General features: G+C 42.5%; 1 protein-coding gene across 1 annotated transcript; it reads left to right on the forward strand.

The window, feature by feature from the left end:
- Positions 1 to 798: 798 nt before the first annotated feature.
- Positions 799 to 15051, forward strand: PTTG1IP (PTTG1 interacting protein). The gene is made up of 7 exons (XM_066622420.1): positions 799 to 983; positions 3133 to 3185; positions 10137 to 10245; positions 11365 to 11473; positions 11574 to 11639; positions 11995 to 12041; positions 13326 to 15051. The coding sequence occupies exons 1-7, from the start codon at positions 884 to 886 to the stop codon at positions 13367 to 13369; spliced, it is 528 nt and encodes a 175-aa protein (XP_066478517.1). The 5' UTR covers positions 799 to 883; the 3' UTR covers positions 13370 to 15051.
- Positions 15052 to 26311: the final 11260 nt, after the last annotated feature.

Raw genomic sequence — 26311 nt, forward strand, 5'->3', positions numbered from 1 at the left:
GTGAATAAAGAAAGTTTGGAACTTGCCCAGGAGGTACCTGCGATGGGGGGGGGGGGAATTTAGGAATGATTTGGTGGGAATGAAAGTTTACACAGGCTCAGTAACCATTGCTTAGGGCTGCCAACCATCCAGGATTAGCCTGGAGGGATCTCCAGGTGGAAAGCAACTCTGGAGATTCTACCGGGCCCTCCAGGAATTTCCAACATTACATCAGGGAGGGAGACAGGGGACTTCCAGGAATAACTTCAGTTGGAGTTGGCAACCCTACTATCATATCATTGTTTTAGCTCAGTGGTTCTCAAACCTTTTAGCACAGGGACCACTTTTTAAAATGACACTCTATCAGGACCCACCTAAGTGTACCAGACTAACAAAAGGAGATCTAGAAAGAAATAATTTTCTTTCTTTCTTTCTTTCTTTCTCTGATTGATTGCCAGAAAAAAGACTCTCAAGCATTTATCTCCCTATATTCACACATGCCTGCAAACTGCAGGAGCTGAGTGAGCTCTTTACCAGCAGCTACAGTATCTGATTTTTCAGTGGGGCTTTAGAGCCTAATCCTTAGTGTGCCTACTCAGAAGTAAGCCCCATTCTAGTCAGTGGGGCTTACTCCCAGGAAAGTGTGGACAGGATTGCAGCCTGAGGCGATGAGTTATCTGATCTTTCCACCACCCTCTGGCGACCCACCAAAAATCAGGTCCCGACCCACAGTTTGGGAACAGTTCTTGTGGGCGCTGCAGCCGCCTCCTCCCAACAGCCCGCGCCTTCGTCCCGCCCAGAGTGGCCGCGCCTCCCTCAGCGAGCGCTTCCTGTGGTGGAGGAGGCGGAGGCGGCGGCGGCAAGTCCTGCGCGAGCAACTTGGCCGCGCCGCTCCGTCTCCGCCATGGGGCCGCTCCGAGCCTTCTGCTGGGTCGCGCTCTCGCTGTGCCTGCCGCTGCTCCTCCCGCCGTCCGACGGGGCCCCCGCGCCCGGGGAAGAAGGGGGTAAGAGCCTGCCGCCGGCGGGGGTCTGTCAGGGGGAGGGCTGCCTCCGCGGCTGGAGCGCAGGCGGGCAGGCCGACCACGGGGCCCTCCTGCGCGTCGCGCTGAAGAGAGGAGAGCCCCGCACCGCAGAGCGGAAGCCCGTGGCGCCCTCGGGCCCTGCTGCTGTTCGGAACGGCAGGAGGTTGCGAGGATTCCCGGCCGCTCCCTCGGATGAGGGGCTGGAGCAGACCCGCGTGCTCCGCCTCGGGAGTTCCTGTGGTGGGAACCAGCAGCCGCCCCGTCCCCGCACTGGGCTGTGGTGTCTGACGGGCTGAATGGAGTCAGCGGGACCAGGCGCCTCTTTCTCGGCCTCTGTCCTGGAACAGAACTTGGAGCCCAAGCCTGTGCCTGTCTCCTCAGAAGTCCCATTATAGTCAATGGGGCTTACTCCCAGGAAAGTGTGGGTAGGATTGTAGCCTAATCCTTAAAAAGTCTACTCAGAAGTAAGTCTTATTATAGTCAGTGGGGCTTGCTCCCTGGTAAATGTGCATAGGATTGTAGTCTTAGAGCCCAATCCTATGCATGCCTACTCAGAAGTAAGTTCCATTATCGTCAATGGGGCTTATTCCCAGGAAAGTGTCAATAGGATTGTAGCCTTAGAGCCCAATGCCATGCTTTTCTTTAAGTTAATTGGGCACCAGGCTCCTCTTATAAAAATAGCCTTTCCAAACTGGAGATAACAACCACCATTTAAGGATCATTACCCCATTTTACTGAATCGAAACTGGGATTGAATGTGTGGTTTAGGAGATTGGCTTCCTTAATCTTTTGCACTTGTATTTGTTGACAGAGCTAATATTTATGGGGCTGAGTAAGATATTAACTGTGGCAAAACTCTCCTGATAACAAAGAGTATATAGTACAGTACTGTACTCAAGGTCTTGTGATCAGATTAGTTGTTCCTTAACACCCTTTCATCCCTTCAGTAAATATCTCCATTAGTGGATAGAGTGTTGATGATTGAAATAGGAGTATTCGTCTTCAGGAAAATGTTGACTCTGAATTTGGACATTGTGGTTTAGTCCCAAGAGTAAACCACTTGTAAGAGCATAGGTAGAGTCTTGAGGTACTTGGCTGCCATTACAGGATTTTTTTACCTTGCATCTAAATATTCTTTTCAGATGGAACGGTCTGGTGCGATAACTTGGACAATTAATATTATATCATATAATAGGAGGAACATTCTTGTATTGAGGGGTGCTTGCTCTAGAACAGCAATTTTCAATTTTTTTCATCTCATGGCATACTGACAAGGTGTAAAAATTGACAAGACACACCATGTTGCTGGCACAGGGATCACATCCCCCAATGACCCTATTAATAAATAACATTCCCTCAAACTCCTGTAGCACACCTGTGGCCATTCACAGCACACCTAAGTGTCACAGCACTTCCTAGAATTCTAGAATCCTCGAATTCTCAATCCTAGAATTCTAGTTACATTAATTTGCAGTCCATGTTTTGTATTATTTCCTGTTACTGCTGTATATGTTTACTTCTGCACTGACTAGTTCAGTTGAACTATAGAGTAGCTGGTGAGGATGTTCCTCTTACTGTGACCCAGATATGCTCTGGCTCAGTACTTCTGAGTAAGGAATCTGGCTTCTGTGTCGTGACCTCGCACTGCGAGTAGTGAAGCCAAGAGCATCCTCTTGTTAAACCACTATTATTATTGTGTTAGTCTTTTAATGTAATGCATAGTGAGAAAAAATGAATGCACAATACAGTATAAGATCAAGTCATGTGGAGTGCTTAGATTTACTGATACAGTCATAAGCAGATTAGTTTTGATTTGGCTACTTTGTCACAAAAGTTCTTTTCAAACATGTGACTTGAGGCTCCTTTCAAACATGTGGCTTGAGGCTCTATGTCTTCCTGTGTGTGATCCTCTCCATAACAGCAAGTTTTCAGTGTATGGAGAACTGTTTGTGCTTGTATGTGTATTAGACATGCAATTCTCCCTGACCTGCCTGTTGCAACTGAAGTCTAGCCTTTTTGCCAACCAAAAAAAGATAGGCGGAAGCTGGGAACATTGAAGGACTAACTTAAAATACAGTTAACTATAATCTAATGTTCTGTTCTTTTTCCTCTTTCTGCTCTCTCTCCTTAGCCTGTCAACAATACACAAATAAAACTTGTGAGGAGTGCCTGAGAAATGTCACTGTAAGTAGCATATAATTGCCAAATAACATTTCAGAAGTAGCTCATATAATTTTAAAGATATGTAATACATTTCACTGTAGGACTAGGAATAACCTGCTGAGAGCATCCTATCTTTTGATGCCACCAATATTATTGCGGAAACCTACTGAATAGGAAAATATGAATCTGACTTTTCGGAAATGGTGTTATGTTTTAAATAAGTGGCAATAGACTGCTATTCTATTTTTTTTTTTGCCAGTGCTGGTGTTTTTTGATAGTAATCTCAAGTCATAGACGCTGTTCCAGAACCACCTTTCAGAGCGCGATACCATAGTCTTTCAAGACTGAAGGTTGCCAACTATTCAAGTCATAAAGTCTTATGATTCCTCAAGCCGTCATTTCTCTAGCTTATTCTTGTCAAATTACACTCATTGTGAATACATTATTCTTAGCACAATGTCCTAATACAGGGATGCCCAATCCCCGGCCCTGGGGCCACTTGCGGCCCTTGAGGCCTCTCAATGTGGCCCTCAGGGAGCTCCCAGTCTCCAATGAGCCTCTGGCCCTCCGATGATTTGTTGGAGCCCACACTGGCCCGATGCAACTGCTGTCAGCGTGAGGGCAACTGTTTGACCTCTTGCATGAGCTGTGGGATGAGGTCTCCCTCCACTGCTTGCTGTTTCACATCTGTGATGCAGTAGCAGCAGAAAAGGAGAGGCCAGCCTTGCTTTGTGCAAGGCCTTTTATAGGCCTTGAGCTATTGCAAGAACTTCATTAATTCATATAAGTTCATCTTTAATATATTCATTTATGTAAATGTATGTAAATTTATTCAAATTTGAAATGTAAGTTAATTCCCCCCCCAGGCCCCTGACACAGTGTCTGAGAGATGATGTGGCCCTCCTGCCAAAAACTTTGGACACCCCGTCCTAATATTATGAGAAAAATATAGTAGAAGGATCTCTTTTTTAGCTCAGATAATTTACTGTGGCTTCCCTTTTGAATTGGTTGGTTGCCTTTTGAATAAACCTTTTGAATTGTTTGGGTGGGAAGATGGCATTATAAGGTTTGAAGAGGCAACTGTCTTTTCATCCAAAGTACATTAATTGGTGGGAATTGCTACCAGTTTGTCATTGTCTCAGGTGAGGTGAAACCATGTGAATATTGAAACCTATTAACATTTAACAAGTTCACTATTGTTTCAAAAATGCATTACTTTTTGGAAGAGGAAATGGCTTCATATGCAGTACAAGGGGGATTGTTTTCTACAGAAATACAGCAGACATACCAGATAGCATACAAAATAGCAGAATGCTGTGTTTAAAATAAATAAACCTTGCTATAGCAGAGAATTTACTACTTCCTGTAGCTGTTGACATATCTACTATGATGAGCAAGGTACCTGCATGCTTCTTCAAAGCATTTCACTCTGCATTGAAATTCTATATCATTGCTTCTCGTGACAGTTCTCGGGATCTGAACAAGTTTTTCAGAAAAATGGAAATGTGCAATTCAAGTGGTCAAAGCAATGTGGTAATGCTAAAAATACTTTAGGCAGGTCATACAAGCATTTCTGCTTTGATTTAGATTTTCTCTGAGTTTCATTTGCTGGCCACTTGTGTTTTCTACGTTGTATCTTATTGATTTTTATATTGCTAACATCTTATTGAATTGTTTTGTTGTGTATTTTCATCTGTAAGCTGCCTTGCTGATTCCTTCAATGGGATCATAAGGTAACAAATCTTTTTCTATAAAGTGTGCACCTGTGAATGCTTTACAGTGAATAGAAAGTTTACAACTCAGACTTGCAATTTTCAAGGCATCTAAAGAGAGAGATCATTGGATTCTTTTTTGAAAATTGTCATTGCCAACTGCATACATCTCTATACAGGCAGAGCACATACTATCAGACTAACACAGAGAACTTGTCCAATTAGGAGATTAGCTGTGATACAGTGGTACCTTGAGAGACACTAGTCTCAAGAAAATGAAGCCTTTCACAACATGATTCTTGAGATAGTAGACAGGCTTTACATCTGTCTCAGAACTAGAATTATGAAAGCCACTTGTTTGAACTCTAAAGAAATGGGAATTTAACATGAGTAATGTGACTGTATGTATGCACTGCTGAAACAGAGACACCTGCGTTGGCTCGGTCATGTTGTGAGAATGGATGATGGCCGGATCCCAAAGGATCTCCTCTATGGAGAACTTGTGCAAGGAAAGTGCCCTACAGGTAGACCACAGCTGCGATACAAGGACATCTGCAAGAGGGATCTGAAGACCTTAGGAGTGGACCTCAACAGGTGGGAAACCCTGGCCTCTGAGCGGCCTGCTTGGAGGCAGGCTGTGCAGCATGGCCTTTCCCAGTTTGAAGAGACACTTGGCCAACAGACTGAGGCAAAGAAGGAAGGCCTATAGCCAGGGAGACAGACCAGGGACAGACTGTACTTGCTCCCAGTGTGGAAGGGATTGTTACTCCGAAATTGGCCTTTTCAGTCACACTAGACGCTGTTCCAGAACCACCATTCAGAGCGCAATACCATAGTCTTTCAAGACTTTATGGCATGTTTGCAACCCTCATGGGCCGGCGCAAGGGACTTGCGCAAGCCCAAGGCATACTTAGGATTGGACCCTTGGTTTAATGTGCAGATCAGTCCTTTACATACGTACATACTGTTAGATAATAAGAACATAAGAGCCCCACTGGATCAGGCCAAGGGCCCATCTAGTCCAACTTCCTGTATCTCAACATGGCCCACCAAATGCCCGAGGAAGCACACAAGACAATAGACACAACCTGCGTCCTGGTGCCCTCCCCTGCATCTGGCAATCAGAGGCAGCTTGCCTCTAAAACCAAGAGCTTCCACATACCTACTTTGACTTGTAACCAGTAATAAACTTTTCCTCTTAAAGGCATCCAGGCAAGATGCCATCACTACATCCTTTGGCAAGGTTTTGAGAGCCAGGGTGGTGTAGTGGTTTGGGAGGTAGACTCAGACCTGGAAGATCCAGGTTCAAATCCCCCCTCAGCCATGAAGCACTCTGGGTGACCTTGGACCAGTCACTTTCTCTCAGTCTCACCTACCCCACAGGGTTGTTGTGAGGAAAAAAGGGAGCAGCCATGTACACCACCCTGAGCTCTTTGGAGGAAGGGCGGTATAAAAATGTGATAAATAAAAATAGATAAATAAATTACATGCTGGGTAAAGAAATATTTTCTTCTGTCTGTCCTAACTCTCCTGACACTCAACTTTCATGGATGTCCCCTGATTCTGGTGTTATGTGAGAGGGAAAAGAGCGTTTCTCTATCCACTCTGTCTATCCCCTGCATGATTTTGTATGTCTCAATCATATCCCCCCTCAGGTGCCTCTTTTCTAGACTGAAGAGGCCCAAACATTGTAGCCTTTCCTCTTAGGAAAGGTGCCCCAGCCCAGTAATCATCTTAGTCGCTCTCTTTTGCACCTTTTCCATTTCCACTTTGTCCTTTTTGAGGTGCACCTGGTTAACCAACACCCAGCCTAGACCATCTTAAAGGGAAAGGGACTTGCCCCACCCCGAGACACGCCCCTCCCAACTTGGAAGAGATTCCAGCCAAAACTGGAACTATTCCAACCCACGGAATGAGATCCACATTAAAATTAAAACCATAAAACATTTCGGTATCCCATAAGACACAGTGCCTGCACTATGCCTATACTAGGACTGTCAATCATCATCTTATGGACCCCATCTCCGTGACAATGAATTGGCCACAGAATTTAAAACTCCCCAAATATGGGAAATAGAAAATGAATAAACTTGTAAAATCAAAGACCACCTTAATCTGAAGGGGACTATGATCACTCTGGATCTGAAAATGGGTGCCTAAAAGAAAATGGCATACTGTAGTTATTGATACAGATCTTACAGGTATAGGAACATACATACATAAAAGGAACAAAAATCTTACATAAAGGAAGAAAAATCCCTCCACAACTTTTCCTTTACAAAAATATAGCCAATATTTGGGGTTACAGAAAACAGATTGTATATCACAACTCTCTTCCTTCTTCAATATTCCACCATGAGCAAGGTTGTCAGTTCCAGATGTCTTCCATTGAATCGAAATCACTGCAGCCAAAAAACCTCTGCAAAACTCATAGTCCAACTGGAGCAAGAAAATCAACATACACACAGCTCCCATAGGGTGCACTTGCTGGAACCAAACCCAAAATGCACACAAATAGCTTTGTAGCTGTAAAGAAAGTTTGGGAACAGAAAAATTTCTGCCAGGTAAAAGATATTTTAAAGCCGATGCTTCACCCTTTATAATTTCATGATGGTACTTACAATTTAACATCTGACACACCCATCCCCCTCCACCAATTACTGGGGAGAACACAGGTATTTTTAAACATTCCAACACTGGCTTACATAGATCAACTACAGGGGGTAGAGACTGCTTTCCCATGTGCATTGAGAACTGTAGAGTCCCTAATTCTCCCTTATTTAGCCTGTTCAACGCTTTTGCTGGTAAAGCAATGTCCTGGACTTTATGATTTTGAAAAGCTTTACTCCCACTCTCTGGGCAAGAAGGTACAACCTCACGTCCTCCAACTGCCTCTTGGGCTAGTTCAGCAGATCTCAGTTTTTTCTGGCACTAATACAGGTTCAATCATTTCATAACTGTAAGGGAACAATTCATTTGAAAAGGCTTTTACTTCAGTTTGCCACAAAACAGACTCCAATGGACCATCCACACCTGGAAAAAGTTCTTCTGAGGAGTCCTTTGCTTCAGATTGTGTTAAGGAAAGTCCAGACAAATCATCAGTATCCTGGAATAGATCTTCTTCCACAACTTGCTTTACAAAAGACAAACAAGCAGTTGGGATACATGTCTCTATCTCCTTTAACTCACTGAGCCCTTGAGAGGTACCTTTGTGCCTAGTAGAAGAGAATGCTAATAGCTCAACAGCTGCAGCCACTTCCAGAGACTCTTTCTCTCCTGCACCCAGCACAATCTGTTTAACCTCTTTTTTCCTGGAAGCCTCCTTCCCACTTTCACTTATGTTCTCTTGGGCCACAACTTGGATCTTAGAAGCAACCATTCTATTTCTGTAAAAGTTCTTATAGTCAAATTCCAGTGGCATCTCAGGCAGACTTACCATCTTTTCTGTAAAAACTGCACTCAGTTGCCAACATTTGGTATAGTCTAAACCAGACTTACACATTCTCTCCTTTGCCAACTCCATGGCATGCAGCTTCTTCACTGGTTCTGATTCCCCCTGCTCCACTGGTTGCCTCCAGTTTGCAGAATCAGACACATCCATTCCAGATGCCACTTTTGGTAACTCCAATATATCATTAATTGGTTCCATCTCTCTTTCTTGCCATTGCAACTGTGGGAAAGTAGCTTTGGCAAATTTCCGCCACTGGACTAGCATTTGAATTTGATTTTTCAACATCTGCCGCAGAATTTGTACTCTGGCCTCTGACCCTTGCAAACTAGTAGTAGGCATCAAACTGTCCACTGCCAACATCATTACACCACCTTCTTGCTTCTGGGACAGACAAAACTCCAAGCACTCCATTTTGGGTGTAGAAAAATTCCACAACAACTCCCGATCACTGACAGGAAGCTACACGCTTCTGGGACTACTTCAGCAGCTCCCTTATCTGTCCTAATCTCTTGTTGCATTCCTCACTCCACAAAACAAAAAACAGCTACTATAAAATGCATGTTAACCAGTGCAAATTGACCAAGGACCATGTATCATTGGTTAGCACCACCCAGTTCTATTCCAAGTGACCAACACCACTATTCCTTCTGTTAAGTACAGGTGTGCATCACCAAACACCATGACTCACCACACCCACCTAACAACTCACCACTGGAGGTACCCACCACTAATTACCATGCCAGACACTTAGCAGAGTCCACTACTGTTTACCATGTCAGGCACTTAAGAACCCTGGCTGCCACCATGTAACAAATATCACCCTTGGGGTAGGGAAGGACCAGGGGAGACTCCCAACCCAGCCAGGACTCAACCCTCCTCCACCACCCTCAAGAGCAGTGCTTATTTATTCTTGCTCACTCCAAGCCCCAGGTCCCATCATACATGTCCCTGGTCAATCACTGCACCCAATGTTTTATATGAAAGATTTTTATTAAAGCTTAAGGGAGCTTCAATTGCTCCATAAAAACATATCTACATGCAACACAATAGCTTTAAAAACAAGAAAGATCTTACCTAAAGAGAGGCTAAAACTACCATCTTACAAATCTCAGTATTGCTTCCAATATCATAGCTATTAGCTCCCTTCCCCCTGCTCTCTGGTTTCAGGCACCCAAGCCCAGATTTTATTCTTTAAATTATTAATACTCTACACCTGGTTAACCAACACCCAACCTAGACCATCTTAAAGGGAAAGGGACTTGCCCCACCCTGTGACACTGCTCTCTGCTTTCTGGACCTCAACCAGTTCCTAATCCAGGAGAGGACCTGCCCTCTAATTCCCTGACTGTTTTCTCAGCAGCCTTTGGTGAGGGACCGTGGCAAACGCCTTCTGAATGTCCAGATATATAATATCCACAGGTTCTTCCGCATCCACATGCCTGTTGACTTGTAAGTAACTGTAAGTGTGCATTGGATTGCAGGTTAAGTCTGAACAAGCTTTACTTAGTTTTTAAAATGTGCTTCATATTAAAGGTTTTTTTGAACAATTAAGCACTGAACTTTATCAAATGAAACTGACTAACAGGTAAGGAAAACGAATGCAGGACCTCAGAGGAATAGTCACATTAATGAAGTTTTTCTCATATTTTGACAGCCTGTTGACTTTCTGGGAAAGACTGGAGCAGTGAGTGCTCTTACAGCAAATTTGGCAATACTTTCTAGTCAAATAGACGATTGTATTATCATTATTGTCTCTGCATTAGCTGATCTTTGCAATCTTTGTGCTTAAACCTTGCCATCTTTTTTTAGTGTTTATGGTGCAGCAACAGCAAGAAATGCATGGAATATCCTGTTCGAAATATCCTTCCTCCCAGCTCTCTCTGCAAATTGAGTTCTGCCCGCTGGGGTGTTTGTTGGGGTGAGTAACTTTGCTGCTTTCTCTAAATTGTTCTAATGTTTATTAGACACAATAAATTCAACTTGTAAAAAAAAAAATCTCGCCATAATATACACATATAATATTTGAAAGGTAACATATCCTTGTCAGAAGCTTACAGTCTTTTTGCATCTTTTTGCAATTGCATGTTGATGGAATATCCTTTTTCTCTTAACAATAAACACCCCTACATAAATGTATTGTGCAGAGAAGTCATAAACTCACCATCAATCTATAATGTAAATTACAGTATTTGCAAATGGCTATAAAAACTGATTCCAACAAGATTCTGTAGGTTGTACAGAAAAGATGGAATATGTTGTCATCTTTGGTGTGCTCTACACTGAGGACCAAATCCTGTCCGACTTTCTAGCCATGATGCAGCCATTCCAATGGGGTTTGCACTGCATCCTGTGGTGTGAAGGTAGTTATGGAGACCTCCACAAAGTAGGGGAACATTTGTTCCCTTGCCTTGGGGCTGCATTGCAACTTCGCCAGCACTGAAAAGTTGGATAGGATTGGGTCCTTAGTCAACAGTGGCTAGCCAGCTATTCTGGGAAACTTATAAGCAGGATATCATGATTAGGGTTGTCTTGATTCAAAAGCTTCACCCAAGTTATCCCAAGCTTCTTTTAACTAGAAGGTATACATCTCCTGAACATTAAAATTTTGGTTTTGGCCTTGAGAGGTTAAAAGCAATGGATAGTAAATATGTAGAGGAGGCACAGGATCTTTCCTTATCTAATGTAATTTGAGCTAGGATCCATCACTATGACCATCACTATGCAGCCTTGTGCACTGTTTGTAGCTCTTCTCTACATAATGGCTCACTTGTATGAAGCTGTGTCAGTTCTGTGTAGACTAACTGATTAAACTTGCTGTGTGCCCCAAGTAAAAGTGCCTTTGTATTGAAATAATAAATTTAATGTAAATTTACACAGCTGAAAAATGCCAAAATTCAGAGGCAAAAGAAATAAACACAGACCCTATTCCAAGGAATCCTCCCTCCCCAAAGGTGTTTGGATTTTGAATGTTTGGGGTGTTTTTTTTTTGTTTTTTGTTTTTTTTGGTAAATGGTTCACTTTGCTCTCTGTATTTCAGTTAATTTTGAAGCTCTGATTATTGCAATGTCTGTGGTGGGAGGAACAATCCTTATTGCTTTGTCCATTTGCTGCTATTGCTGCTGCTGCAGGACGAAGAGAAGCAGAAAGCAAGTATCTGCATATATTTGGGATTTTTTTAAACCAAATTTTGATTGATCCCATTGACATCTGTAAACATGCATGTCCTAAATACTTCTCTTTGTACAGTCTGGATAAAGAAGAAGAAAAAGATGCCAGGCAAAGAGAACAAAGAAGAGTAAGGCAGGAAGAGAGGTGAGGGACTATCAACATTTTGATGCCGCTGAAAACCAGATGCTGCCAGAAAATCTGCTGCCAAGAGCAGCAGACTGACAGTATTCGGTTCGTTCTCTATGCTTTATCCCTGTGCTGTGATTTTTAGTGGGTTATGTGGGTCTCATAGAAGATCATAATATGTATAAGCACTGGCACTATGTTGTAATTTGTCTTGTTGTTGAGGTCAAAAGGTACAATGTAAATTTTAAAATTAAGTGCAGGTACTTGAGAACTGAGTACTTGGCAGCACTGACTTCCCTTCTTACTTGGGGGAGAAATGTATGTAGTTGTCTATGTTTCAAACATCACTTCACGTACTTCATATTTCTTGCAGGAGAGCAGAGATGAAATCTAGGCATGATGAAATCCGGAAAAAATATGGTAAGTCAGTTGACAGGGTTACTTTTTCCTAGCATAAGAGATTTCAGTTTATTGTGCCATATGCCAATTTACTACAGAGAACAGGAGTTACTGTAGTCTCCTGCAGTTGAAGGTTGGGAGAAAAATAGGTTCCCAGAACACTTAACTCTGAAGTTGAGTCACTTTGTCATTCTTTCCATTCATCTTATAGACAAAGCCTTTGTCAAATGGCTGTTGATAGAATATATTCCAACCTGTCCTAGCTTTGATATCCAGAACTCCTAAAATACATAAGCCCTAAAATGATAGAGAAAAATTACACTCTCGCCCCCTACGACCTACTGCCAATTGCATCTACTTAGTGTGAAGATTTCTGAAAAACAATTTTAATAAATAGTGCTAGTATCATAGCTGGATTACATTTTTAATGATTAGCTTTTGAAACTGCTAAGCTGAAACTTTAAAGTGCTGAATATTGAACTTTATAAGAAGAGATTATGCAATTTTTAATTAAGCAAATGAAATCTTGGCCTTAGCAACTCCTTGTGATTAACTTGGTTCCATTCAAAATGGGAAATGTTTGAATTCTGGTTTCTAAGATACTGATGGCATTCTTCTGTGTTTTGGGGGTAAAGACTACTCCATCTCGCAGGAGTTCATGTTCCCTGAGCTTGTCATTTGACTGGGATTTGTTTTGAATGAATCTAGTGCTTGTGGTCCTGATAAGCAGCTATTTCTTATTGGCCTCCTGTTTTAATACTTGATTAGCTGGTCAAAGTAACTGGAGAGACTGCCAGTAACCAACTGCCTTGTCAGTCAAGTTTGAATGCTGCTATTATAACTTTTTTTTTAAACTGTCCAAAAATACCTTGTGAGAAAGAGGTGTTAAAATCTGTCCTCTTGTCCCTCAAAGGGCAGAATATATGGTTCTTTCCCCACCATTTTATTCTCAGCAACCCTGCAATGTAAGCAAGGTTATCCAGTGAGTTTTATGGTTGAGCAGGGATATCAGTCTGGGACATTTCACTCCTAACTGGATATTCTAAAACTACAGCACACTAGTTTGTTTTTTTTTCAATTTGTGACCACATATCATGTTCTATGGAATGACTACTTAGATATCCAAGCTATTAAGAAATGTAGAGTAATCCATACTCAGTGTTGTAATAAAGAATACTGATGGAAAAAAAATGTTTAATACTGGCAACTTTTCCCCACTTTTTTCTGCTGCCTTTCTGGGGATTTGCCCCGTACCCCTCTACTTCTTAGCTCTGTATTCTGACTAGCATGTTTGTTCTTTTCCAGGTTTGTTTAAAGAAGATAATCCATATGCAAGATTTGAAAACTAAGATAGTTTTGGAATGCCAAAACAAAGTTGGGTAAAACTGTCTATAGAATATGCAGTACAGTTTCTGAGAGATCATGTATTTATATGCCTTAGTTGCAAACAGAAGAAATATCTCACTGCTGTTGTAATTGACTGTCTTGCATTAAGACAGTTGCTTATAACTGCAGTGAGATGAGCAAGCCAAACAAGCCCTCTGAAAATCCAGATGATCTCATAGGCTGCAAGATTAAATTTCTGTTCTGTGGGCAACTGTGTTCACAGAGCATCTCACTTGTATATCCTTTGTTTTGCCAGACTTGAACAAACTCCTTCACCAGGAGGCGCAGTGGACCTTTAGTTCTTTCTGTGATCACAAAATCTAGCTTGTGTGTGTATGTGTGTGCATGTGTGTCAAACAAGGAATAGGAGTGGAATATAGGTCTTGGGGTCCCAGTGGGCTATCTGGCAATATTAGCAAGGTAGTCTGTATGAAAGGAACATAAGCCTTAATGTACAGCTAGCAAAAAGTGGCTAAACTGTTCTAAAACTATTTTGTTTGCATCACAGATCTTTTTAACTCGAGACAGTGAGAATTTGCACTTTTATATATTGATACTATTTTTTTCCTTTCATTTTTGAATTCTGTACTAAATGTCTGTTTATTCTTGTGCCTTATCACTTTTCAGTAACTGCAAAAGTAGTAAAAGACTGTCGACAATAGTATATGAATTTTATATTGGTGCTTGTTTGAATTTTAAAAGCTCTGCTATAAGTACTTTGAAAACCCAGTTGATCTGCTTCTGTCTAACAAAAGCATGCTTGTTATATGATGTTGCCAAATCCCAGTTGTATCTGATGCAATGTATAATCCTGTAAAGAATGTCCTAGTAACCAAGTGAGTCCAAAGAATGAAAAGGCACCTTTCTGATGTAAAGAGTCACAATGAAGCCTTGAGGCTAAAATCTGCTGCCTAGAATAAGGCTCTTCTTTCTTGTTACAATCTTCCGGTTTGATGCAATAGCCTGTTTTTCAGGCTTTCCTACATCTGAGTCCTATGCACTGGAATCTGAACTACTTTTTAACTGTGTAGATCAGGCCATAAGTAAACAACCTGACTAAAGTTTTATGTCAGATGGAAGAGTAGGTTAAAAAGACTTTGATGAAGAAATGATAGGATGAAGTGCTTTCTTTAACCATTTGGGATATAACAAATTTGTTTTCCAAGAAAAATGAATGAAATGTGTGAAATAACTCCAAACCATCTGTATGGAATTTAAAGTGAGATATGTGGCATGATGACACCATTGTTTTCATATTCATAACATTTTATCCTCCAACTAAAGACAATTGATAGAAGGTTTAAACATAACGCATGCCCACATCCTTCTCAGAATCAATCACTTCTTGAAATATTTTTAGACTTTACAATATAATGTTACCTTAGGAATTTCTAGAGGAGTCTCCAGTGACACAAACATATGCAAAGACTCTAATCTGTTAATGTATCTTTATTCTCTTGTTGAAAGCTCACTGACTTTTTGTAAAGTTCTCTGGAGTGATACCTAAAATGTGTAATACTGGTCATACATTCCAGAAACTTAAAGTTGTTCTCTCATGGGAAACTTTCATACTGTTTTTGCCTTATAAATAGTTTAAATTGAACTAATTCTTAGCCAACAGAACATTAAATGTTTAATCTTGTTATCTTTGTTGTCAGTCAGTGTCTCTCTAGCATTGTCCTTTTGAAAGAGCTCAGAGGCTGGTCTGGGTTCAAACTGGTCTGGGTTCAAACATAACCATGAACCTGTTACCTATGAATATGTCCCATTGAAGTAACTGGATGTAACTTCCAGGGAGACGTGCATGGGATTTCATTATTAAGAATGCGTAAACAAGTAGCAGACATGTCAAGAACATTTAGGTTCATGATACAATGAAGAATCTGCAAAGTTCCACTCTTCCACATGTCATCCTGCTGTAAAGTAGTCCTCTTAGCTTAAGCTGTCCTATCTTGTATGTTGAGTGTTGGCAAGGATACACATAGATAATATAAACTTGGTGGCTCAAGCACACTACAATCAGTAATTATTGCAAGGCATAATTTCTCTCCAGTCAAACACAGTAAGTTAGAGGAGGGTTGGGTAGTGTCTGTATTCTTGGGGAGCACTTGATTCTCCAAAAAATTACTAAAAGGCCTGAACTGAAAAGGCTGTCTAGTAGTTTAATAGTTAACCTTCACTGTTATGGCTGTATGTATGTGTATCACATAAGAGAACCAAAGAAAAATGAAATCTTCCAAATGCAGGATTTCTTTTTCAATCATTAAGCAATTTTCTTGATGGGTGAAATAGTTAATAAACTTCACTTGCCTTGCTTGAAACTTAAGAGGATGGCCAACTGGAGTGTCTCATTTTATTTGGAGATAAAAGTGAGATATAAATTATTTATAAACAAACATTGTTGGGGGAGGGCTGCTAGATGGCAATCCATCCAAGATACAGTATTCTTCTACACATCACTGGCTCCAGCTGCTCTAGGAGAATTTCCTGCAATGGGCAGGGGGTTGGACTAGATGACTAGATGGGCAGGAGGTCTGGCTCAGTTGGTAGAGCTGCCGCCTTGTATGCCTGAAGATTTGAGGCTGCCAGTTCGAAACAACTGGAAGTACTGTACCTGAGAACTGAGGACACGATGATATACTGATGAGCTGACCCTAGGTGGCAGAGAGGAGTTGCCCTCAAGTGGCGCTTGGGAGGTGGAGAGCCAGAGAGAGGCCAGACCAGGAAGGAATCCAGCTGGAAGGAGGAGTTCTATGAAAGACTAGAACTATTCAATTGTAAAAATCCCTATGGGGGTTTAGAACAGCCTGCCTATGTAAATAAACCACCTTGGATTAAAAGTCTGAGGAGAAATCTGACTACCAAAGAAAGGAGGTATATAAATACCTGTATAAATAAATAAATGACCTTGTAGACGATCTTTCCAACTCTATGATTCTGTGTGCCTGATGGCTCACAATGCAAATGTGACTTCAGCCCTACAGTACTTAGAAAACAATTTGACAGTTTGCATGAGAAATCTTTAAGAAAACTGGCAGAGCAAGGATCAGGAAGGAGCCATTTAGTTGATAATCAGCCCTTTGGTGATTTGATTTTCTTTGAACTTTTTTTGTTGAAAAGCAGTATGTAAATAATAATGAATGCAGATACCTAAAGATTACTTGTGAATTTTTGTTTTAAGCACTGGCAGTCCTAAAATACATTTTATCTACAATCCTTTTTCAAAATGCCACAACTAGGAAATGCAACTTACCCTCTTGTAACTAGACAGTTGGCATGGCATTATGGCTAAGGGAGTGAGCAGTAAACTAGCAAGTCCTTCTTTCCTGCCTCTACTCTGACCAGAATATTTCCTATCTTGCAGACTTATTGTAAGAATTGCTATGCAAAGCACTATCAGTACTCTAAAAGCATATAAATAAAGTATATTAATTTTTGGACACAAGGTGCTAAGTTTATTTTAGGGACCTATCTTTAAAAAAAAAAAGATTGTGGAATAAAGGAAACATGATCTTAAGGCTACAGTCCTAACCACACTTTCCTGAGGGTAAGCCCCATTGAACAACATAGGAACAAAACATTACTTTTGAGTAGACCTGGTTCGGATTGTGCCTTTAGTCAGCTTCTTGTTTGGGATTTGATTGCGCCATTTGAGTTTGAGTTGGCATCCTTCAGTCTCGGAAGACTATGGTGTCACGCTCTGAATGGTGGTTCTGGAACAGAGTGTCCTCTCCAGTGCGCGAAGCCTGGGTAAAGTAGGTATGGAGGATAGGCTGTTACCCATGCAGCAAATCCCCCCTCTCCACATCACTGAAATGGTCCAATGGAAAGGCAGAGGCCAATACGGTTGGTTCCAGCGGCATTGCAGGAGTTGCCAGAACGTGACTGTGTTCAGCCATGAACACTCCAGCTCCGGATTTTGCCTCGAGGTTGACTCCTGAAGCCTTTTCCACAACTGGATGTAGCCACAAGGCAGTGGAGGTTTGGGATCAGAGTTTTCCTTCTCTCAGATGAGCTGCCTTCCCAGGCTGACGAGCCCCATCTACCCGGTGGCTGTTTAGTCGCCTCTTACAACAAGTACAGCCAAACTGAGGGCCTATTCTTATCCCCAGCCCCCAGGGGATAAGTTCCTTATAATCCTTGCGCCATAAGTTCCTTATAATTGGTTATAGAAACATATAAGGTGCTATGTTCTGAAGTACATGAAATGTCAAAATTGCTTCTATGATAAAGAATGGCCAGTCAATGATTGTAGTATAGATTTAGCAACTATGATCCACAAACTGCCTCCTGGAAAATGGTGTTCATACAAATATTTTTGTCTCTAAAGTCAACTACAGTTCATAATGCCAAACAAGCTCTCATTTTTTGTACTGTTACTTGTCTGCCCATTTTCTTCTGCTGTATCCTTTCCATGGAATATTTTTCTGCTGTCCTCAGGCATTGTTGTCAAGCATCCTAAAAACACACCAGCTAACACTAGGATGGATCACATTTTAAGAACTTTTCTTCTGGAGAGTTCATATCTCTCAAAGTAAGGAAAACTATCATGCGCAAAAGCTTTTGATCATACAATATCTCTTTTATGAGAGGCTTTTTACCATCTCAGATAATCAAATTTAAGTGAGTATGGCATTCCTAAGCTATGTGGTAGAAATAGTTACATCAACAGGGAGTTAGAACTAAGGAAATGACAGATACTTTTCTCTATCATGGTATTATTACAAGAAAAAGACATCAGTTGATTGGCTACATGCAAAAGTTTTTAAAGAAAACTGGGAAAAGTTAAAGACTTATTTGCCACCCATGATACTTTCATCTTTAAAACCTGAATGGTTCCTATATCAATTTGACAACAAGATGTGGCGTTTCACTGAGATAACACTTACTGAAGTCTTACTAGTTTCTTGGAATTCTAAACAATGCTCTAGTCTTGTATTTATGTAGCAGAAGTCCAATATTTTTGTGAAAAGGGTTTTTCCTCAATAACTTGCACTATAGATTGTGCGTAACTTTCATGCTTGATATATTCAGCACTTATAATTCAGATATTTCTCCTGAAGGCTTGTTGATATAACTTGCATCTTGTATTTGGCCTTGATTTGGAATCAATAGCTCAATTCCCATAAAATCCTTACTGGATCTTAGTTCCAGTTGGAAGCAGTTCCCTTTAGACCAGGGGTGCCCAAACCCCGGCCTGCAGGTCACTTGCGGCCCGCTGCGGGTCCCCATCCGGCCCCCAGGGGGTCCCCCCACCTCCAATGGGCACCCGGCCCTCACCGGCCTGCCACACGAGCTCCGCGCCTTGCTTTCCCTCGCTGCCGCTGAGCTCAGTGGCAGCGAAGGAAAGATGAGCCCAGCCAGCGTGCAGGGCCTTTTATAGTGGGAAGGTAATGTGAGACTTGCAAGTGTTACTTCCCACTATAAAAGACACTGAGCGCTTGCCTGCTAGTCTCTTCTTCCTTGCCCATGGCTTGGGCTGGGCTGGGATCAGCTCCGGCTCGGCTCCCCTCCCCTCCCCTCCTGCAACCTGAGAGGAGAGAGAGAGAAAGATGGATCACTAGGGAGGGGAGCCCAGCCCAGATCTCATCAGGTCTCCCTCCCGAGGGAGGGAGGGAGGTCTGGTTGGCTGGCTGGCAGGCCAGGCAGGCAGGCTGGCAGGCAGGCAACAGCAGCAGCAGCACATGGGCAGGCAGTTAGGCATGCAGCTGGGCAAGCAGGCAGGCAGGCAGCCCAAGCAAGGGAAGGAGGGAGGGCAAGGGGGCAGGTGAGTATGTGAAAGTGTGGAAGATTCCCCCCCCTCCATTTGTGTTTGTGTGAATGGGATCATAAACTGGCATGAAGATCCCCCCTTATTAGGGTGGATGGGATCATAAACTGGCATGAAGATTCCCTCCCCTTCTTAGGGTGAATGTAATCATAAACTGGATTGAATTCATTCATTCATTTTCCATCTCTAATATATTCATTTATGTAAATTTATTCAAATTTGAAATGTAAATTAATTCTTTTTTCCGGCCCCCGACACAGTGTCAGAGAGATGTTGTGGCCCTCCTGCCAAAAACTTTGAGTAACCCGCTTTAGACTACACTCCTTCATACTAAATATAGGTTTGTAGTTGAGATCTCAGATTTGTGACACAACCATTGAGCAATGGAATTCTTAGTTAACACACTTCAATGGATTCCTGAAGATGTTGTTTGGGGCTGGAAATTGCCACATTTAACCTTGACCCCCATCTGTCATGGGCCTATTTTGTGACTGGAATAGGATAACGGCTGTTGGTATTTGGAAGCATCAGTCCCTCTTGGGGGCTTTTATTTATTTACAGTAATTGTGGTAGACCAGTGTATCTCAACGTTTGTCTTCCACTGTACCACTTCACATGGTCCACCAATCTGAAGTACCACTGGAAGTAGCTGGTGATGACATTGCCAGTTACTTCTGAATTGGGAGGCTAGATGCAGCGTGACAAACACTAGTAAGAGGATCAGGGTGAACGGGAGGGTTTTTTCAAATGTGTAAAAGCATTCTTTGGATCTTTATGCGGAGCTGAGCCTCCTACTGCTGTTTGTTGTGTCGAATTCCTGGTCTCACTGCCGGGTGGCAGGTGCCCAGGGGTCCAGCAAGACACCACCAAACACCACCTCAAATACCACTGGTGGTACCTGTACCACTGGTTGAGAAACACTGTGTTAGACCCATTACTTCCCCTGCCTGTTAGCCTCCTCACTTTGTGAGGGAAAGAATTCTAAAATCTTACCTACTTTAATACAGTAGTGAGAGGAATACCTACAAAAGCTACCTCCTTTCTTCCCCACCATAGACTCCTTTACTACACACCCATTGTCACCATATACATAAAACTTTTCACTTAGTGAGCACACAACCTACTATTAAACTGAGCTAACAAAAATAAATTTATATGGTCAATTGTTTGTAAGGGTATGTTAACACCAAAGCTCAGGAATAACTAGACCTTGTGATTACTTCTAGCTTACTACATAGTATAAGTAATTATCCTTTCCTATCCCTACCCCTCTCACATGCTGGAAAGCTCTGGAAAACAAAGTGGTTTCATCTTCAAACAGATTCAGAACTTTGGAAGCTCCTAAAACAATTAAAATTTGCTCAAGTCTTTAAGCCATGGATTAAAACACATTGTAGGATCTAATCCCAACATTTCACTTTCAACTGTTGAAAGCATCTTCAGGGGGTTACAAAGAATTTTGTATCCTCTGCTTGATGTTCTGGGTAACTTTCCTTTTTGTAGGTAGCCCAAGTACAGCTCCTTGATGTCTTCCCTCAGGTCCTCAGTCACAAGCTTAGGATACTTGCACGCCTGCTGAGTTACCACTGAGTAGGAAAGCTTCCTTTAGTTTTCTCACCCGTCCTCATCAATTATTTCAGCCACAAGTTCTACTTCTTCCTGGCAACATTGCCTCTCAAATCTCAGCAGCAAGCAACCAGCACCTACCCCTTCGCTGGCTCTACTGCCCCCTTTTGCCCCTCTCAGCCTATGATAGATGCTGTTATGTGTTCAGCATATGTGACATTCACACAATCTCTCAAAGCTGCTAACCTTTGGCCATAATAATAAGCCAATCATTATTTAGGATGTGGTGACTGCATCTGGCCTAGATGCCTTTAAAAGGGGATTGGACAAATTTCTGGAGGAAAAATCCATCATGGGTTACAAGACATGATGTGTATGTACAACCTGATTTTAGAAATAGGCTATGTCAGATGCAAGAGAGGGCACCAGGATGCAAGTCTCTTGTTATGTGTTATGTTATTATGTGCTCCCTGGGGCATTTGGTGGGCCACTGTGAGATACAGGAAGCTGGACTAGATGGGCCTATGGCCTGATCCAGTGGGGCTGTTCTTATGTTCTTATCTGAGCTAAAAAACAGGTATTTTCAAATCACATATTCACAAGAGGTTAAGAAACTTTTCAAATAGGTACATAGCACTTGTGAATATTAATGTCCAAAGTTAATGTAACCTAGTCAATATAGCCTTTTGCCCTCTGTGCCTTTGTAACAGTGCTGTGACTTGACTACTTCCTTCTGGACCAATTTGTTAACTCCCCCAACAGCTAGACAATGTGTGTTTTTGGGTGTTTTGATTTAATGTTTTTACTTATTGTTGTGATACATTGTACACTTTATTATGGAGCTTTGTAAGCCACCTTGGGCACCTTCAGCACTGGAAAGGCAGGATATAAATAAATAAATTTGCTTTATAGGTGTGACATATGCAAACCCCATTTTAACAATACTAAAAATTGCCAAAGTTTCCCTATTGTTTTCATGAATGGATATGTACTTACATTATCTTCACTGCTGAAAATGAATGGGAAGGACAGCAATAACTAATTCCTGCATCTAGACTAGTTTAGAAGATGGTTCAGTTTCCTCACCTTGGATCTCCAGTAGTTTATCCAGATTATCTGATCAATAGGCCTCTGTTCAGTGTTCAGTTTTTTATGCTAGTTCTAAAAGTCCCTACATGAGAACTTAGGGAGATAGCCTTGAAGGCCAGAGTGTTATAACCATGGCATATGCACAGTGGGTAGAAAAAGGGGATTGTTCAGTTTGAAAAGGTACCAGAGGGGACTTTCAGGAGTACTGAAATTACTTAGGGTCATACTGTGGAGCATCTGTAAATTGAAAAATAGAAATAATTCAAGTTAAGTGACCTTAGGTTGCAACCTTACTTGGGACTAACAACCCAATCCTAAAGGTGGTGGTGCCACTGCCAGGTGCAGCAGTGTCAAAGCTACCGATGCATCCTGCTGCCCCACAGCCACTGCCAAAGGTCTCCTTGGGGAAAGGGGACTTTTGACCCCTTCCCCCAGGAAAAGCCCCAAACCCCACAATGGGGCTTCTCAAGTCTGCAGCAGCTATTTTGCTGGTGCAGACTTGAGAGACTCCGTGTTGGGCCTCCCAGCCAGAGCTCATTATCCAATGGAGCAGGGCTCTGCCCGTCCCACACCCCTCCTGCCCTGGTTCCTCCCCCTGCCCCAGAACACCTTCCCCATACCCTCAGGCCTTCATTGCTGCCTGGAGTTCTTACCAAGCTCTAGTATTGTGCTGTTATGTGTTTGGCTTATGTAACATTGACAAGGAAACTTTTACCACTTCCTTATCTGATTAGTCAGTTTCAGCCCCTCCAGCAGGGGTGCCAATGTCTAAACATCATACACTCACTAGAGGAGTGGAGGATTGTCATCTTTAATGTCTGGTGCTTGTAACATTGGTACAGCAATCGTTTTCTAGATACCATTCCAAGTTATGACTCCCCTTTCCTTTAGGGAATTAATCAAATATTTTCCATAACAATGTATTAAGAACATAAGAACATAAGAACAGCCCCACTGGATCAGGCCATAGGCCCATCTAGTCCAGCTTCCTGTATCTCACAGCGGCCCACCAAATGCCCCAGGGAGCACACCAGATAACAAGAGACCTCATCCTGGTGCTCTCCCCTACATCTGGCATTCTGACTTAACCCATTCCTAAAATCAGGAGGTTGCGCATACACATCATGGCTTGTACCCCATAATGGATTTTTCCTCCAGAAACTCGTCCAATCCCCTTTTAAAGGCGTCTAGGCTAGACGCCAGCACCACATCCTGTGGCAAGGAGTTCCACAGACCGACCACGCGCTGAGTAAAGAAATATTTTCTTTTGTCTGTCCTAACCCGCCCAACACTCAATTTTAGTGGATGTCCCCTGGTTCTGGTATTATGTGAGAGTGTAAAGAGCATCTCCCTATCCACTCTGTCCATCCCCTGCATAATTTTGTATGTCTCAATCATGTCCCCCCTCAAGCGTCTCTTTTCTAGGCTGAAGAGGCCCAAACGCCGTAGCCTTTCCTCATAAGGAAGGAAATATTATTCTGCAATCTTGAGAGCAGGAAACTGATTGATTCCAGCATAGCTTCTTCCCACTATAGCATAGCTTCCCAGCATAGCATAGGAGCCAGGGTGGTGTAGTGGTTTGGGAGGTGGTCTTAGACCTTGGGTGACCGTGGACCAGCCACTTTCTCTCAGCTTCACCTACCTCACAGGGTTGTTGTGAGAACAAATGAGCTCTTTAGAGGAAGGGCTGTATAAAAATGTGGAAAATAAATAATAGCTTCATTTATGGTGACTATTTTTTTTTCTTTCTGCATCTCTTTAAGCTGCAATCATATACACTACAAATTTTCCTAAGTCCCACTGAATTTAATGGGGCTTACTTCTGAGTAGATATGCCTAAGCTTATACTATTGTGAACCCTTTTTGGGACACAAATATTTCTTTAGTTAAATAAACCACCTTGAGACATTTGAAATGTGGTACTTAAAATATTTCTGACAATAATAATATCTCTGAAACAGAAGCGCATCCTTTGTTGGTATTTTTCCATCGTTTTAAAATCGTGACTCATAAGAGTCATTTTCAAAAGAGATAGTACTGAGCTTTAAGTGGAAAAGCTCTGTGTATGAATACGTGCATATGCATATTATGTAGATGTCTGAGAGAAAGACCATATAAATATATGTATATAGTAGTAGTTGGCAACCTTCAGTCTCGAAAGACTATGGTATTGCGCTCTGAATGGTGGTTCTGGAACAGTGTCTAGTGTGGCTGAAAAGGCCCGATTCGGAAGTGACAATCCCTTCCACACTGGGAGCAAGTGCAGTCTGTCCCTGGTCTGTCTCCCTGGCTATGGGCCTTCCTTCTTTGCCTCAGTCTGCCAAGTGTCTCTTCAAACTGGAAGAGGCCATGCTGCACAGCCTGCCTCCAAGTGGGCTGTTCAGGGGCCAGGGTTTCCCACTTGTTGAGGTCCACTTCTAAGGCCTTCAGATTCCTCTTGCAGATGTCCTTGTATCGCAGCTGTGGTCTACCTGTAGGGCGCTTTCCCTGCACGAGTTCTCCATAGAGGAGATCTTTTGGGATCCAGCCATCATCCATTCTCACAACATGACCGAGGCAAAGCAGGCATCTCTGTTTCAGCAGTGCATACATGCTAGGGATTCCAGCTCAGGACTGTGTTGTTTGGAACTTTGTCCTGCCAGGTGATGCCAAGGATGTGTCGGAGGCAGCACATGTGGAAAGCGTTCCGTTTCCTGTATAGGTATGTACATGTGTGTGTATTTATCTATATATATTTATATATGTACAGGGCTTTTTTTCTAATGGAACGTGGGGGGGTGGACGGAGTTCTGGCACCTTTTTGCAGGGTCCCCTCCCCTTCGGAGGCATACCAGGAAGGGGGGGGAGCAAAACAGAGGCAGAGTAGACAGGCACAGGATTGGACTCTAAGGCTGCCATCCTATCCACAGTAAGCCCCATTCACTAAAGTGGGCTTCTGAGTAGACATGCATAGGATTGGGCTCTTAGGCTGCAATCCTAGGCACTTTCCTGGGAGTAAGCTCCATTGACTAGAATGAGACTTACTTCAGAGTAGACATACCTAGGATTGGGCTCTTAATCCTGGCAGAGATATATATCTGCACCCGTTTTCACATACTAAGGGCAGGTTAAAAGGGATTCTGCATGTGTACAACATGCTGTCCAGCCCTGCCAGAGGCTTCCTCTTCCTTGTCCTTCCCCCACAAGCATGCCCTCCGCCAGCCAGCGTTTGCAGCTCCTCTCCAGCAATGCAAAGCAGCTGCTCAGGGCAGCAGAGAACATACAACTGCATGCAAAGCGCCTTCCCAAAGACACAGTATTCTGATACCTGAATTAAACCATATTTAATCGCTTGTTTGCAAAAGTAGCTGTTTCTATGTGCACCTAAGGACCCCTCTCATGTAAGAATTCCTTTTTTGTTCTTACTCCCACAGTTGCTTAGAGTAATTTTACTACATGGAACTCATGTAAGCCATTTTTCAGAATCCATTCACTGCTTCCTCTCCTCAAAGTAGTGCCACACTACATGCTACAAGTGCACCTGTACAGTATTTTTCCCCATGTGTAGAAAAAGTAGCTTAGGGGGAAGGGGATATGGAGATTGACAGCCCAATCCTATGCATGTCTGCTCAGAAGTAAGTTCATCTTTAGGGGGAAGCACATAAAAAATATTTTATTTCTCCAATAAAAAATGGTTTATAAATAAATAAATAATAAATGATTAACAAGTTGTGAGTTCCAGCACCTTTTTTTCCACAAAAAAGCACTGTATATGTATCTGCGCGTATCTATATATCATGAACGATATAAATACACACAGACACACACACATACATATGTATATACATACATAGATACACACACAGACACGTACATACATCTATACATATATAGACACACACATAAGTAGGTATATACATACATATATATATAAATACACACACGTGTACATACACATACAGCATATATACATAATACCAGAACCAGGGGACATCCACTAAAATTGAGTGTTGGGCGGGTTAGGACAGACATAAGAAAATATTTCTTTACTCAGCGCGTGGTCGGTCTGTGGAACTCCTTGCCACAGGATGTGGTGCTGGCGTCTAGCCTAGACGCCTTTAAAAGGGGATTGGACGAGTTTCTGGAGGAAAAATCCATTATGGGGTACAAGCCATGATGTGTATGCGCAAACTCCTGATTTTAGAAATGGGTTAAGTCAGAATGCCAGATGTAGGGGAGGGCACCAGGATGAGGTCCCTTGTTACCTGGTGTGCTCCCTGGGGCATTTGGTGGGCCGCTGTGAGATACAGGAAGCTGGACTAGATGGGCCTATGGCCTGATCCAGTGGGGCTGTTCTTATGTTCTTATGAAGGGGGCATATTGGTCTCTTGGAAATACGGACAGAAGCCCCCCGCAGAGGCCAGACCGCCTCAGGCTCTGAGGAGGCCACAGGCCCCGCCCATTCATCCGCCAGCATTTTTTCAAACTGAAACCCTCCCTC

The sequence above is a fragment of the Tiliqua scincoides genome, chromosome 3 (assembly GCF_035046505.1).
Source record: "Tiliqua scincoides isolate rTilSci1 chromosome 3, rTilSci1.hap2, whole genome shotgun sequence".
Lineage (NCBI taxonomy): Eukaryota > Metazoa > Chordata > Lepidosauria > Squamata > Scincidae > Tiliqua > Tiliqua scincoides.

Excerpts from the sequence above, each read along its gene's own strand:
- PTTG1IP (XM_066622420.1), top strand. The coding sequence starts at position 884 with ATGGGGCCGCTCCGAGCCTTCTGCTGGGTCGCGCTCTCGCTGTGCCTG. Across the intron at positions 10,246-11,364 it reads CCGCTGGGGTGTTTGTTGGG|TTAATTTTGAAGCTCTGATT; the intron begins GTGAGTAACTTT and ends TCTGTATTTCAG. Across the intron at positions 11,640-11,994 it reads AGAGTAAGGCAGGAAGAGAG|GAGAGCAGAGATGAAATCTA; the intron begins GTGAGGGACTAT and ends TATTTCTTGCAG.